The sequence below is a fragment of the Mandrillus leucophaeus genome, unplaced genomic scaffold (assembly GCF_000951045.1).
Source record: "Mandrillus leucophaeus isolate KB7577 unplaced genomic scaffold, Mleu.le_1.0 Scaffold940, whole genome shotgun sequence".
NCBI classification, from domain to species: domain Eukaryota; kingdom Metazoa; phylum Chordata; class Mammalia; order Primates; family Cercopithecidae; genus Mandrillus; species Mandrillus leucophaeus.
In genome coordinates, this window is record NW_012110253.1 from 268683 (window position 1) to 283767 (window position 15085).

The 15085-nt window shown below is 40.3% G+C and overlaps 1 protein-coding gene across 3 annotated transcripts in view; it reads left to right on the forward strand.

Annotated features, from left to right (window-relative positions):
* Window positions 1-4227: 4227 nt before the first annotated feature.
* Window positions 4228-15085, forward strand: part of SNX7 (sorting nexin 7) — a 117066-nt gene continuing 106208 nt past the window's right edge. The window contains exon 1 of one of the 3 annotated variants that reach the window (XM_011970311.1): window positions 4228-4475. In XM_011970311.1, the coding sequence (XP_011825701.1) occupies window positions 4230-4475 (246 nt within the window). In that variant the 5' untranslated portion in view covers window positions 4228-4229. Of the gene's footprint in view, window positions 4476-4789; window positions 4950-15085 lie in introns of those variants that run through there. The other 2 variants (XM_011970312.1, XM_011970314.1) reach the window with 2 other exon arrangements.

Below are 15085 nucleotides of genomic sequence, written 5' to 3' on the forward strand. Positions count from 1 at the left end.
AGAGAATAAGGATACTCTCTGGGGCCTATGACAAGTTCTGAAAGAAAATCAAAAGACTAATGTTTTAGAGCAAAATGTGCTCTCTCTGATAGATTTAAGAAATCAGCCCTTAGCTTGTTATCAGGTTCTGGCAAAGACGAGTGTGTTAGTCTGTTTTGTGTTGCTATGAAGGAATACCCGAGGCTGGGTAATTTATAAAGAAGAGAGATTATTTTAGCTTACAGTTCTGTAGCCTGTAAAAGCATGGCATCAGCATTTTCTTGGCTTCTAGTGAGGCCTCAGGAAGCTTGCACTCATGGCAGAAGGCAAAGGCGGCACAGGCATGTCATAGGGCAAGAGAGGGAGTGAGCGAGAGAGATTCAGGAAAAGAGTCAGAGAGAGAGAGAGAGATGCTATGCTCCTTTATTAAAAACTATCATTTCTTGTGTGAACTAATAAAGCAAGATCTCACTCACTACCACAGGGAGGGCACCATGCCATTCATGAGGGATCCTCCTCCATGACCCCAAAATCTCCCACTAGGCCCCACCTCCAACATATGGGATCACACTTCAACCTAACTTTAGGAGGGGACAAATAGCCAAACCATATCAACTAGATACATAAGCATGTGACATCAGGTGACCATGTGATCCAAGCAGCAGCTCCTCATGAAATGGGTGCTATAATGAAAAAAATACTAAAATTGAACGAGCCTTCCTTCAGCAAGCCATGTTTGTGTGGAAATGTTATGTTTGAAAGTGGTCCTATAAGGCAACATTGCATGAGCATTTAGCTCTTGCTCCCAGCAGTTCTACTCCTATAATCTCATAGGGAGTTTTATCTGAACAGTTAACTAAGGGGTAAAAACTCCAGATCTGGTTTACAGATGGATCTTTATCATTTGCGGGAATCAGTTAGTAGTTATTGCAGTGCAAAAGGGCAGTGGACGAGGGACATCCTCCCCTTGGTATACAACAGTGCCCACTATGCTTCAAAGGGGTTAGAATGAGGATTCTATGCTGTTTCCAGGACAAAGGCTAGAGGTTTGACTTGATGGGACTTAGAAGAAACAAGGTAGGATCTCAGGGTCAAGAAGGTCGGAGAAAATGTATGTGGGTGAGTTTCTTGCAATGGCCCCAGAATAAAAGCGTATTTGTATGTAGCCCACAACAATATTTTCCAAAAAAGCCTTTTCATTTGATGAATTTATAACATTAAAATAAGTTGGACAATAATGCTTATTCTCCTGTGGATGTTAATCCTACTGCTTTTCTAGAAACTCCAGTGCTTGTTCTATGGCTTCACATACCAAGTGGCCATGTTGGCAGGGATTTATACTATGCATTGGCTCAAAAATAAGGATTTCCCCTCACTAAAGGATAATTGGCTACTTCCATTGCTCAGCACTCAGCTTGCCACAGCAGCAACTACACAGGGCCCTTACCCTGCCACACTGCAGGATGCCATGATTTGTCTTTAGTGGAAAAGTCAAATTGTCTTTGCTTATTCTGCTCATCAGATTTCCCTTAACACGCTTGTCCATAAACTCATTGACTGGTCTATTCCTCATCAGATTTTGCACATTATATTTTTTTCTAACTAGTTAAATCACTTTCTAGCAAAAGTAGTAAAGCCTTTGGGCAATGCTCATGGGGTAACTTGTCTCATCACAAAACCCATTACTAGAAACAGCAGACTTCATAGATGGTGGAATGGAATATTAAAGACCAAGTTATGGTCTGAAGAGATCCCATCTGGAAAGTATAAGAAGAGAAAGCTTTTCCACAAGATGTATATTCATGAAACCATAAATTAATGTATGATATGATTTCTCTTAAACAGGACAGGAGTGGGTAGTGCTCCTCTTAATATTATACTTGTACTCAAAGTTTTGGACTATGCTGGTGAAACCCCATCTCTACTAAAAATACAAAAAATTAGCTGGGTGTGGTGGCATGTGCCTGTAGTCCTACCTACTCAGGAGACTGAGGCAGGAGAATTGCTTGAACCCGGAAAGTGGAGGTTGCAGTGAGCAGAGATCGCGCCACTGCACTCCAGCCTGGGTGACGGAGTGAGACTCTGTCTCATAAAAATAAAAACAAAAACCAAAAAAACACAAAAAATCAACCTAGTGACAGTCCCACTTAATGGGAAGCTGAGACTACAGGAGGAGTAGACATATTGCTTTGGAGTTGTACTAATGAGTAGGTTTGGAATTTTCTCCCTTTAGGGGGCTGCGAACTGCATGCTTAGGTGCTCAAAGCATGGAAGTAGGGGGAGTATGTGAAGAAAGGCAATACTAATGTTGGATAGCCAAACAGGCAAATTATAGTCAGGTTTTCCCTACTCCTCTTCCTCATCCTTCCCTCTTCTTCCTATTGTTCTTCTTTTTTGGTTGACAAGCATTAATATGACATTGCTATGTTTAGAACTTTCTCTGCCTTAGAAATTTCCATGAAACGTGGCCAGATTGGCCAAGCACACATACTTTCCAGGGTTTTAATACTAGAAAAATCAATACAGAGAAACAGGACGGTGGAGACATTTTAATGGCAGTAATAGCAGAGAAGTTCTCAGAGGCAGCTGTGGTACTGCTGTCAGGGACAGCAACTGGAGTCCAGTAACATCAGTGTTAATGACAATATTTACACTGGTGAAGATGGTGTGACATCCAGTATCAGGCAATGGTAGCAGCAATGTTTGTACCATTGGTTCTGTGGCCTAGTTTTTGGCTATAATCCAAGCTGTGCAGCCTTGCTTTATTCTGCCCATTTTCTGAGCCCATTCTCTATGGTTTCTGGCAATTCTGTGAGTTACAGCATTATTAAGAATTTCCTGGTTCAGATTGCAATTAGAAAACCTTGAATCTTCCTTCCTAGCCAGAATAAGTTTAACAAGGAAAAAATAAAGTCTTTTAATAACTTATATTCTTTACAGACCTTAGCAGACAGCGTTTTGAGAGTACATCTGATACTGTGGTTAATACATACCAGGATCCCCAACCTGAACATGTTATCATTTACTAAGGAATGTAAAACTTGTACATGAAACAAATACAATCTGCAAGATGGAATAAAATTAAATGCTAAATTGAGAACAGTCATTTAGAAAGTCTTTCTGAAAGAGATGGGACTATATTTAATTTCTGAAGGATGGGCAGGAGATGGCATTTAAAGTACAGAAATCGTCAAGCACAGGAACAAATTTGGATATTCATGGGGCAGTGACCAACCTGACTGAAGGGTGGGTGCATGTCTGAAATCAACGGGAATACATTTGAATGATAGGAGAAAATACATTATTAAGGCTTTGCCTCTAATCAGAAATAAAGATATTCTCTATTTTCCCAAATAAGGAATCCTTACATAGAGCTCAATATATTTAAACATTTTTAAATGGGCCTACAGAAAAGAGGTGGGGCTGACGGAAGTAAATAATGAAACCTGAAGATAAATTAAAAAATATATCAACGTGGGCTCAATTTTCCATTGTTTTTGGAACTTAGTTTTGTTTTTGAATAATAAGCAGTTAAATAATTAAAGCTTTGCCTTGGCAGTGCAAGGACTGAAGATTGTTTTTCGGTGGCAATTTTCCAGACTTGCTAGTTGTCCTTGGGTCTTGGTAACATTCTGCTCATTAACTTCAGGAAGACATCCAGGAGTAAAGATGCATTTGAAAGTGGCTGAAAATAGTTTGTAAAGCTCAGCTTTCCTGGCTCGACAGTGAAATGACCGCACAGGCCAGTCACTGGGTCAAAAATCAATTAACGAAACAGGGGAAGTTTTCATGTCTTTATTTTTACATTAGCTTGAAAATCACAACCAAGAAGAAAGGCAACCACTGAATAGAGGAAATACAGTATTGTTATTGCTGTTTTTTCTCTCTTGGCAGGCTGGGTCGGGTGCCTTCCAGCCTCTCTGTGGATCCTGCGAAGTGGACGGTTCGCTCCGTGGCTTCTTCCCCGACCCCGCCACCGCGGAAACGGTCACTCGGTGGCCCCCGACTGGGTCAATGCGAGGACGCCCACCTCCTACCTTTGAGTCTCTCCTCTTCTCCAGGGGACAGCCAACTCTTTCTCCACCCTAGCCGGAGTCCGAGAGTTCCAGTCCCGCCCCTCCAGCCCGCCTCAGGCCAGGTGGGGATGCGCCCGGCCCGGGCCGACGCTGGTCCCGGCAGTTCCGCGTCTGCGCAGCGGGCGAGGGGCTGGAGCGGGGCCGGCCGGGGAGGCGCAGGAGACGCGGGAGCCAATGGGCACGCTCGGGGGAGCCGGGCTGGCGGCGGCGGTGGCGGCCAGCCGGGCGCGCACTCTCGGGATGGAGGGCGAGCGCCGGGCATCTCAGGCGCGCTCCTCGGGCCTCCCGGCCGGGGGTGCCGACGGGGAGAGCCCGGGGGGCAGCGCCCCCTTCCCGGGCAGCAGCGGCTCTTCCGCGCTGTTGCAGGCGGAGGTGCTGGATCTGGACGAGGACGAGGACGACCTGGAGGTGTTCAGCAAGGTGAGGGCGGCGGCGGCGAGTCCCGGGAAACTTCCAAGGCAACTCCGGGAGTTGCCAGCATTGCGCCGACGGCTGCCTCTGGCGCGCTCGCCCTCCCGGGGCGGCGGCTCTGAGCTGGGGACGGGTGAGGTCCCCCGGGCTGCTTGATCCCGCCTGCCAGCTCTGGCTGCAGCCGGGGCCGCGTTGCCTCGGGGCCTCAAACCGCAGCCGCTCCCTCCTCCGCACTTTGACCTTACGTGTGGCGGGGCTGTGGCTTCGTGGAGTCTGCAAAGTTGTGATTTGTTTTCCCTTTCTGCTTCTCTGACACAGACATCTCCTCGCGGCAGCTCCCGAACCTGGGAGGCTGGTGGCTGGAAACCGCCCCCGCCAGCTGCTTTTCGGGCGAGGCCAGCCCTGAACTCTGGGAGAGAGATTAGCCGAGTTTAGAGAAATTATTCTCAATTTAGTGTTGTTGGTTGTGGATTTGAGACTTGGGTGACACCCGAGGTGAGTCTCAGGTCCTGTGGGAATAGGTTCGAGGAAATCTCCCTGAACAGGAGAAAACGGTTGTTTCTAACAGGAAGCTCCTCCGCTGAGGAGCTAAGAATTTTTCAGATGGTCAGCTACTGCCACCCAACCCACAGCCGGCGCTTTCGTTTTTCCTTGCCCCCGGGAAATTTAGGACCAAAGGCTCTTCTTTCCTTATTTTACAGTTGGAGGGAAATTGACTTGTGTGGGCTAGTGGTAGACTTTTGGTACGTGTAGACTGGTGGCTGTAATTTCTTAAAGGGTTTTAGAAAAGAAAAATACCTTTCTTGCAGGGAGGTTGAATGTCGCTCCAGTTTCTCAAGTTGCTGCTGAGAGAAGACCTGAGTTCAGATCACAACGCTGTATTAATTACTAAGAAGCCTGTTCATTTTAATGTTACCTGGAGATGTTAGGTAAAGCAAACGACCTCTTAACCACCGCATTTACTCTGGGAGAGCAAATCCAAGTTAGGAAGTGAACATGCATACTCTGACTCCAAAAAGGAGTATGTAAAACTTATTTCTACTTCGGGTTACATGGAATGATAGGCCCAGGTTTGTATTCCGAATATTTAAACAGACTATCACAGTTTTGTGCTCTTGACTTTTCTATTAAATAGTAAAACAATGGAATTATTTTATATTTAGTTGTAAAAGGTAAACGCTGCCTTTTTATATTCCACACATACTTTATGTTCAGATCAACAACAATTGGCCAGTTAGTGATTTACTTTCTTTTCTTCTTTACATTGCTGTTTAGACAAGGAATATTAGTCTATGGTTATGCATTGTGCAGCTTTCAAAATGGAATGGATAGGATGTTGGAAATGGCAATATTGTATCAGAAAAATCAGGGTTTCTTTCTGTTTTTCTTTTTTTTTTTTTTTTTTTTTTGTCCAGGCTGGACTCAAACTTCTGGCCTCAAGGGGTTCTACCACCTTCAGCTCCCAAAGGGTTTGGGATTACAGGCTTGAGCCAAAGTGACTGGGATTGTTTTAAACTTGTCAAGCGGTTTCTCTTTCCCCAGATTCTAAGTGTCCTAGCTGGCTCTTAAGAATCGATGTTTAAATGAGGTCCTCTCGTCAGAGGCAGATCTAAGGTGAAGCTAATGAAATTGAAGTTTCAGCGCTATTCGTTTGCTTAGACCTCTGGGCGTGTTGGGGGTTACTGGAGTTGCAGATGTTCTAGGTGGGAAGGAAATGACAGGTCCCAACCAGAAGCATTTCTAATTAAGCATTTCTGGTGAATTGCCTAAAGCTCTCTCAGACTAAGGAATGTAGATCTCCATGGCTCCAATCATTTATTGAGATTTCTTTTCTCATCTGAATAATTTGTTTTTCCACCTAATTTTGTATTCTTTTAAAAGTGGACCTTCCAAACTCTATGAGCCCGTACACCTGGGTCCACCCTGCTTTTTCGTGTTAACTGCGCGTCTTGGATGCTTGGAAAAAGTTAAGAACAACGTCTGTAGAAACTGCCCACATAGATTAAGGCAAAGATAATAATATTAGTGAAAATCCAAAAAGAATAGTTGGAAAAGTTTAAACTTAGCCACTTTTATCCATTTCAGTAAGTTGAATTTCTCAACCGTTATCTGTAGTTAAGCAAGCAAATTTAAGAAAGGCTGCTCCACGTGGCCTTCCCTTTCCACTACTCCCTTCCTTGCCTGCTCCTCTATAAAGCAAACACCACTGCTGTTCAGCCTACCCTAGGATGGAATCTCACAATTACTTACGAAGCAGACTGTCCTCCCCTTTAGTACTTTGAGGTTGGCAACCTGCATATTCAATTTACATTCACCTTTATAGTCTCCTTATTCCCTTAGATTATTTATGAATATGTGCCTGGTGCCCTCTTCCAGAAGCTTTTTAAAGAGTATGAATTTTCCCAGCACTTTGGGAGGCCGAGGTGGGCAGATCACTTGAAGTCAGGAATTCGCAACCAGCCTGGCCAACATGGTGAAACCCCATCTCTACTAAAAATATAAAAATTAGCTGGGTGTGGTGGTGGGAGCCTTTAATCCCAGCAACCCAGGAAGCTGAGGCAGGAGAATCACTTGAACCCGGGAGGCAGAGGTTGCAGTGGGCTGAGATCACACTACTGTATTCCCTCCTGAGTGACGGAATGAGACTCTGTCTCAAAAGAAAAACAAAAAACTTCGTATTATTTCTTTTTTTTTTTCCCACAACATATTACAAGTACATGGCAAATAGATATTTTTGTGTTAAGTATGATTAAAAAAAGAAATACAAGATTTAGTTCTTGCTATCACAATTTTACAGTTCAGGTGGGAAGATGGGACAGAAACTCTAAATGGCCATATAAATCAAGAGGAATGGAAAGTAAAACAGAGTTGTTCTGAATTTTCATATGATCCAGTGAGCAGAAAATGCCGCCAACCTCAAGAGAATGTAGAGGACATTGATTTAAAAGAACAAGTATAGATGTTAGAAGAACAGAACCAATCATACAAAAACAATAAAAGAAAAATAAAAAGAACGTAAAAGAGATACAAATGGTAACAAGAGCCTAAGAATTATTTTAAAACTAGGTCAAAAATGAGATGAGGCTTCCAAAAAATTTGACTGGATAAAAAGGGCCAATTTCTTCACATTTAAAGGAAAAAATTCTCCTTTTTGGGGGAAAAACAATAAATTAAAATAAATTGCCTTTATTTTTATTGAATACTGTATGGAAGAAACAGCTGTGGATACAGAGTAGTGATTAGGCCACAATGAAGCACTGAGATGTTATCTAGTAGTAAGTGATAGCTCTAATTGGCCTCTTTAAAGATATTCAGGATCATAAAGTGAGATATGTATCATCTAGGATAATCAGGGAACTTACAGATGTAATCATCCTCATCACTACTAGTCATCTTTGAGAAGTCATGAAATGCAGGAATGGTTCCCTGAAGCTAGAAATAGGTAAATATTGTTTTTACAAATAATAGGCAAAAAGGAAGTTCTGGAAGGTACTGAACAGTAGGTTTCACTTCAGTCTCGAAAAAAGCCATGAAGTGAATTATTTAGTATGTTGTTTATAAACACTTTGAAAAAAACACGATCAATAGAAGCTAACATATTTTATAAGAATAATGAAAGGCTTAAGATTGTGTTTATGGTAAATCAGAGTTAATTGAGCAAGGCTTTTGTGAAAAAAATCACTCATTTCTTCAGAAAAGATTATTTATTTATTTATTTTTTGAGATGGAGTTTTGCTCTTGTTACCCAGGCTGGAGTACAGTGTCACAATCTTGGCTCACTGCAACCTCTGCCTCCCAGGTTCAAGCGATTCTCCTGCCTCAGCCTCCTGAGTAGCTGGGATTGCAGGCATGCAACACCATGCCTGGCTAATTTTTTGTATTTTTAGTAGAGACAGGGTTTCATCATGTTGGCCAGACTGGTCTCGAACTCCTGACCTCAGGTGATCCACCGGTCTCGGCCCCCCGTAGTGCTGGGATAATAGGCGTGAGCCACTGCGCCCAGCTGAAAAGGTTATTCTTGAAAGAATAAAGTTGAGACATCTAACATACACATGTATACATGTCTTTATATATATATGTTTTTTGTTTGTCAATTTGGAAATTCAGTATAGTGATGGAGCAGCGTAATTATACTATTCATCTATCAAATAATTAGACAAAGATTAGGAAGTCCTGCTTACTAATTTCTCACATATATTCTCTGAACAGTCTCTATTTGGTTTCTGTTGTGTGCCTGTATCAGTCATCACCCTGATAAAAATCAGAATTCTCTCCAATGATTTAAATGAGAGTTGAATGCGGGGACTATTTATGGAATTATTGGCAGAGTTAGTGAACATACAAGGAATACTGAGGCATTTAGAGAGTTGTAGTGGCAAAAAACTATTAGCATCCCTAGCTTTAAAGGGACAAGAAATGGAAATAGCATTGCTGGAAACCAGTCAGACCTGGAGCTGTGGAGATGGGGACACTTCTTCAGGAAGTGTATTTACAGAGAGAGGTAGCTACTGCCAGAAACGTGCCAAAGCAGGAAGAAATAAGGGGTATGTTCCCTGAATTCCTCTTCTCCTACCCTTGGTTCTCCTGCTTGCACTCCTCATTAAGTGATCTTGCTAAGGTGATGTCATCCATAGGTGCCAGTCTCCTAGGGCACAGAAAATAGATGGGTGGGGTCATAGGACATAGTACAAAAATGTGGAGAGTTCCTTTCAATAAAGGTGGCTGTGTCAGTATCTCTCATTCTATATGCTCTTCTATGATGTGACCTGCCACTCTCCTATGGAGAGATGGAATAAATGCTGCTTTCCTTGAACTTGGGTGGGATTATGACTGCTTTGATCTATAGGATATGGTGGAAGTGATGCTGTGCAACTTTCCAGGCTAGATCATGAAAGGGAATGTAGGTTTCATGTTGTCCAGTGGGACACTGTGCTTTTTGGAGCACCATGTAAGAAATGCAACCTAAAACCTCCATGTTAGGAAACCCATGTTACATTGAAGCCACATGTAAATGCTTGGTCAGCAGCCCCAGCTGAAGGCCCTGGCACTATCCAGCATTAAGTGGCAGACTTTCATGTGAAGATGTTTGCATGATTTCAGCCTCCAGCATTCACATGCCCTCAGCCATCAAGTCTTTTCAGTTGAGCCCTCATATATAATGGAGGAGAGACAAGACATTTCTGCTGTGTGCTGCCTGAATTCCTGCCTGAACTAGTGGGCATAATAAAATCTAAAACAATAAAATCATTTTATATGACTACGTTTTCAGATGATTTGTTACACAGCAGTAGTAACTATAGCAATAGCTAATAGTCTGTATCTCATAATCGGCTTTCCAAATCTTTTGATAAGTTAGAACATTGTATTCAGGAGTAGACTATGAAATTTAATTGGCATAAATATGAAGTTATGAAGAAAGCTCCATTAGTCATTGTAAGTAAAAATACCATTAAGATATAAGCTTAGTGGTTAAGAGTAGAAACTCTCATTTCTTTTTATTTGAGACAGGGTCTCACTCTGTCACCCAGCCTGGAGTGCAGTGGCATGATTTTAGCTCACTGCATCCTCCACCTCCCAAGGCTCAAGCCATCCTCCCACCTCAGCCTCCCCAGTAGCTAGGACTACAGGTGCACACTGCCACACCCAGCAATTCTTTTTTTTTTTTTTGTATATATACATTTTTTGTATTTTTAGTAGAGATGGTGTTTTGCCATGTTGTTCAGGCTAGTCTCAAATTCCTGACCTCAGGTGATCTGCCCACCTCGGCTTCCCAAAGTGCTGGGATTGCAGGTGTGAGCCACCGCACTTGCGCAGGAGTAGCGACTCTAACTACATTGCCTGCATATGAAATCCTGGCTGCACTGCTTACTAGCATTTTTGCCTAAGGCAAGTTACTTAATGTCAATGCGTCAGATTTTTCATCTGTAAAATGAGGGTAAATACTAACATGACGATTACATGACTTAATATATGTGTTCCCCTTTCCCTAAGGCCTACATCCTGATCTTGTCTTAGTGGGCCTTACTATTTTGATGGTTAGGAAAAAACAAACAAACAAAAAAAACAAAACAATAGAACAAAATAGGGTTGATCCAGGACTATTTATATTTCTCTTACAAAAAATTTCACTCTGTGCCATTATAGCTCTCTTATAGGTTAAGTATTCTTTTATATTTCTCCTTGGGGAGGAAGTTTTAGGTAGGTGAAGTAGAAAGGTGAAAAGCTCAAAGTTTCTCTTTTTGGGGTAGCATATGTGATCAACAATAAAACCAAAAAAAATAAGGAAACTTCAGAATAAGTTTGGGGAGACCTTGTATAGGACCATTTTATATGCAAAAATGCCTAGTGATTTTCAGTGACTGAAAAACCAGTATACACAAATGACATGGTATTGAATTTAAACACCATATTTTCAAGGTCATATAGGGTATTAAATTTAATGTAATTTGAACCGTCCATCCCACTTCTGAAGATCCATTCCACTCTCAGCATTTTAAAAGGAGAGTTAACAGTCGATGTCAAAAAATGGCAGAGGAATATGGTCTCATCTTCAGATGCCAGTGCCTTGTTACGGATTCTTTGGAATACTGTATTAAGATGGAGCTGAAATCTGGTCTGGACTTAGAGGGCTTAGATCCTTTAACAAGATCTTCCATTGGCACAGGAAGTAGTAAGAGTCTTGTTACATATTTGCTATCCATGAAAGAGAATCAACTAAGGGATTTCACTGATGATATGTTCTGGTAACCATGAGGAAACTAACCTGTGAGGAAAGTCTGGGGAAGAACAAAAAGTGATTTAGCTTGGAAGAGATGGGTTAATTCTTTTAATAACTCCTTATGAAGACTTATTATGATCCAGGTGGATTAAATGTTTACAGTTTTGAAGGGCAAAACTAGGACCATTGGGTGAAAAAATACAGAGAAGTTTCAGGCTTATTCAGAAAATAGATTTATAATTAAAGGTTCTAAAATGAAAGGGATTACCCAACAGGATCATGAATTCTGTCACTAAAAATGTTCTAGAACAAGCTGGATGACTAACTGTCTCAGAGGAGAGGAGGGTGTGACAGTTGAACTGTCCTTTTTTACTACTAAGAGCCTGTTCCAATGAATTTTTAACTTACTAAATTTAACCATAAGAGCAGTGGAAAGTCTTAATTAGATGGGCCTATTCATCCCTTCAGTTTAGTTCCAAACTGGACTATGTTCTGACATTCTCCAATTCTTAATTTCTCTTCCCAAACCCGTTGTCTTTTCCATTTAATTTTCTCCTAGTGATGTAATAATTCCTTAGGTGTCCAGGATAAAATCCTCAGTGTTTACCTTCTAATCATCCCTCTCATGCACTCTTCATGTCTGTTCATATATCTGAATGTCCCCCATCATTTTTGCCTTTTTAGTATCTCTGGAATTAGTGCCTTCTTTCAGTTTCCTCTCCTATGTTTGGAGTGGTTATGTGGTTACCTCTGAGAACTATTAAAATAGCCTCATAAGGTCTTCATTCTCTTAATATTCTGCCTGCATTCTATATGTTCCCAGCAAATCAGCGTTTCCAGAGCACACAGCTCTGATCACCTTTTGCCTTTCACAGCTGTTGATGATCAGGCTGTCAGCCTTCTCCTTCACCATCACTCTCTTTCCTGGAGAGCCTCACTGTTCAGTTCCATGACTGTTACGTCACTTGGGAGCTGGTTACAAATAGCGTCTCAGACCCAGTGAATTGGAATCTAATTTATACAGGATTCCTGGTGATTTGTTTCCACCATACAATTTGAGAAGCACTGATCTAGGTTGGTCCACTTGCCACTATGTGAACTTACTGTGTATTTTTCTACTTTTGTGTACTTATTGTTAGGGTAGTGAAATAAAATCTTTTCTGTTACTCATCATCCCTAAGAACCTTCTTAATCCTTAGCTCGAATTAATTTTTTCCAGTCTGTGCTCTCCATACTAGTGTTTCGAATCATCTGATGCTTAATACATTCTGCCTTATAAATAGATATTATTTCTCTTTTCCAAAATCTTGATTGCTTGTCTATTTTCAATAGATTAAGCTCCTTGGAGGTTGGAGAGTAGGAACTCTATTTACAAAATAAATACATTAATGAATGGCATAGCCTCTGACTTTTTTCATATTTATAGAGACAGTTATTACAGCAATTTGCTGGTGGTCTGTTGTTAGTGAATTCAGTTTGTATCATATTGGTCTTTCCTGTCAGGATACTAAACTAAATAGAATTAAATTAGTCTTAATTAATGGTGAGTAATGTTCTTGTTTGATAATACAGACAGCTATGTTGAGCCTCAATCCTGAACAAAATCTCCCATTTAGATTATATTAGAAGAAATAAACACGAAGCATAAACAATCCAAAGATAATAATTTAGAAACTTTCTTTTACTTGAAGAAAAAAAAAAACATATTAAGCTATTAATACTATAATAGCACCTGTCTCAGGGAGCTTGGTTACAAGTAGTGGAAACCAACTCTGGCAGGAAAGACGTGCAATCTTGAATATTAGATTGCTCACAGAGTAGATATAAAGGCTGGAAATGCAGGTGCAGAAAGGGACAGGCACTAGCAGAAACTATAGCCAATGTTATATAGTCGTGTGCTGTGTGAGAACGTTTTGGTCAATGATGAACTGCCTAAGACTGTAACACTGTGTTTTTACTGTACCTTTTCTAATCATGTGTTGCAGCCCTGCCTACAGTTTTCAGTACAGTAACATGTACGGGTTTGTAGCCTAGGATCAATAGGCTGTACCATATAGCCTATGTGTGAAGTAGGATATACCATCTAGGTTTGTGCAAGTGAACTCTATGATGTTCACACGATGACAACATTTCCTAAGGCTGCATTTCTATCCCCATCGTTAAATGACACATGCCTGTATTTGGAAAGGGGATTGGATGTTGTATAAACAAAGAAAAAAAATTGTGAGGACCTATAGGAAAGAGCTACAGCTCTTTATTGCAGAGACAGTGGTGTTTGTTTATTTATTGGTCAAGAGCAATAAGGAAAGTTATGACAAATATTTTGAGAAAATGATGTTAAAAGACTCCAGATTTAAACTTAGTGTACTCTAAAAAGAATACTTTATTTCCATGAGTTTTAAAGATAAAGCTTTATGTTCGTATCCTTGAGGGTCCTGATCATGTGCTCTAGCACACTCTGAACTGATAGCCTGCTGTAGTTTTACAGGTAGCTAGTGTGATCAAAAGGAAACACAGATTCAATAGCTATGTGGTTACAGTGTTCAAAATTTATTTTATTCATGTTTTTTTATTTGTGTCACACACTTTCCAAAGAAGATATGAGACTAAAAGTTAAACATTTACATTGGAATCACCTTAAGTATATACTTTACAGTTTTCTCAATAAACAGGTAAAGAGTTATATGCTTAAAAGATTTTGCTCAGTTTAAACAGAATATTTGGTTAACTTTGGATTGTGTATATCAGTCAAGCTGGATAATAGAGTGTTACCTCTAATATTAACAAAAAAGACAATTAAAATTATTAGTAAATACTGACATAAAAATCTACTTATGTTAAAACATAGGGTTAAAACAACAGTTTTAACATTGAAATAGAAAAATTGTCTTATTTTTTGACATTGAGAAATGGTTTTATATGACATGCTCTTTTTTTCTTTTTAAATTCAATTTTATTGAGTATATTTTACATGCCATAAAATTCACCCATTTTGGGTAAATGATTATTTTAAAGATAATTAACCAATTGTACAACTATCACTATAAACCAGTTTTAGAACATTTTCATTCCCTAATATGATCCATTATGCCTGTTTACAGTTAATCTCTGTTTTCTCTCTGTCATAGATAAAAGCCAGTCATCTAAATTTTCTGTTTATATAAATTTGTCTTTTTAGGTAATTGCAAATAAATAGAGTCATATCATATATGCTTTATCATAATTTTGAGGTTCTTTCATTTGTCATATTTTTAGATTCATTTCTATTAAAAAATGATTTTATGTCATAGTTTTATTTTTAGATAAGTTTTTGTTTTAAAATAAACAGAAGCTTAATCATTTAAATTGAAATATTAAGAGAAAAAGTCTGGGATGAAAATGAAAGCCTTATGTGTTACCAGAAACAAATGGCAAATTCTTGGTATATGAATCTTGAATATTAGAAAAAACGAATCTCTAATTTGTTCTGAGAAAAATGTGCATGTGTATTTTGTAATCTAATTGAACATTGAATGCTATCTTCATCAGCTTTCACTAGGTTATGCTGCAGTACAACCTCGCGATTTCAGTGGCTTGCTTACAATTACGTTTTCTTTCTTGCTCGTGTATCTGTCAGCTGTGGCTAAACTGTGATTCTGCTCTAGGCTTTGACTCTGTTCCACATGTCTTCATTTTGGGATCAAGACTGAAGCAGTAACCCCTAACTGGGACATGCCACTCCTATGACAGAGGGAAAATAATATGAGCACTGGTGGAAACAGACAATGGCTCCCAGATCTTCTACGCAGATACTGCCATTGTCCAAAGCAAGTAACTGGCCAAACCAATTGGGAGGCACTGAAAATCACCTGGCAACTGGCCAGGAGATGTAATCCTCTCACAGGAAGAAGAGGGATCGTTA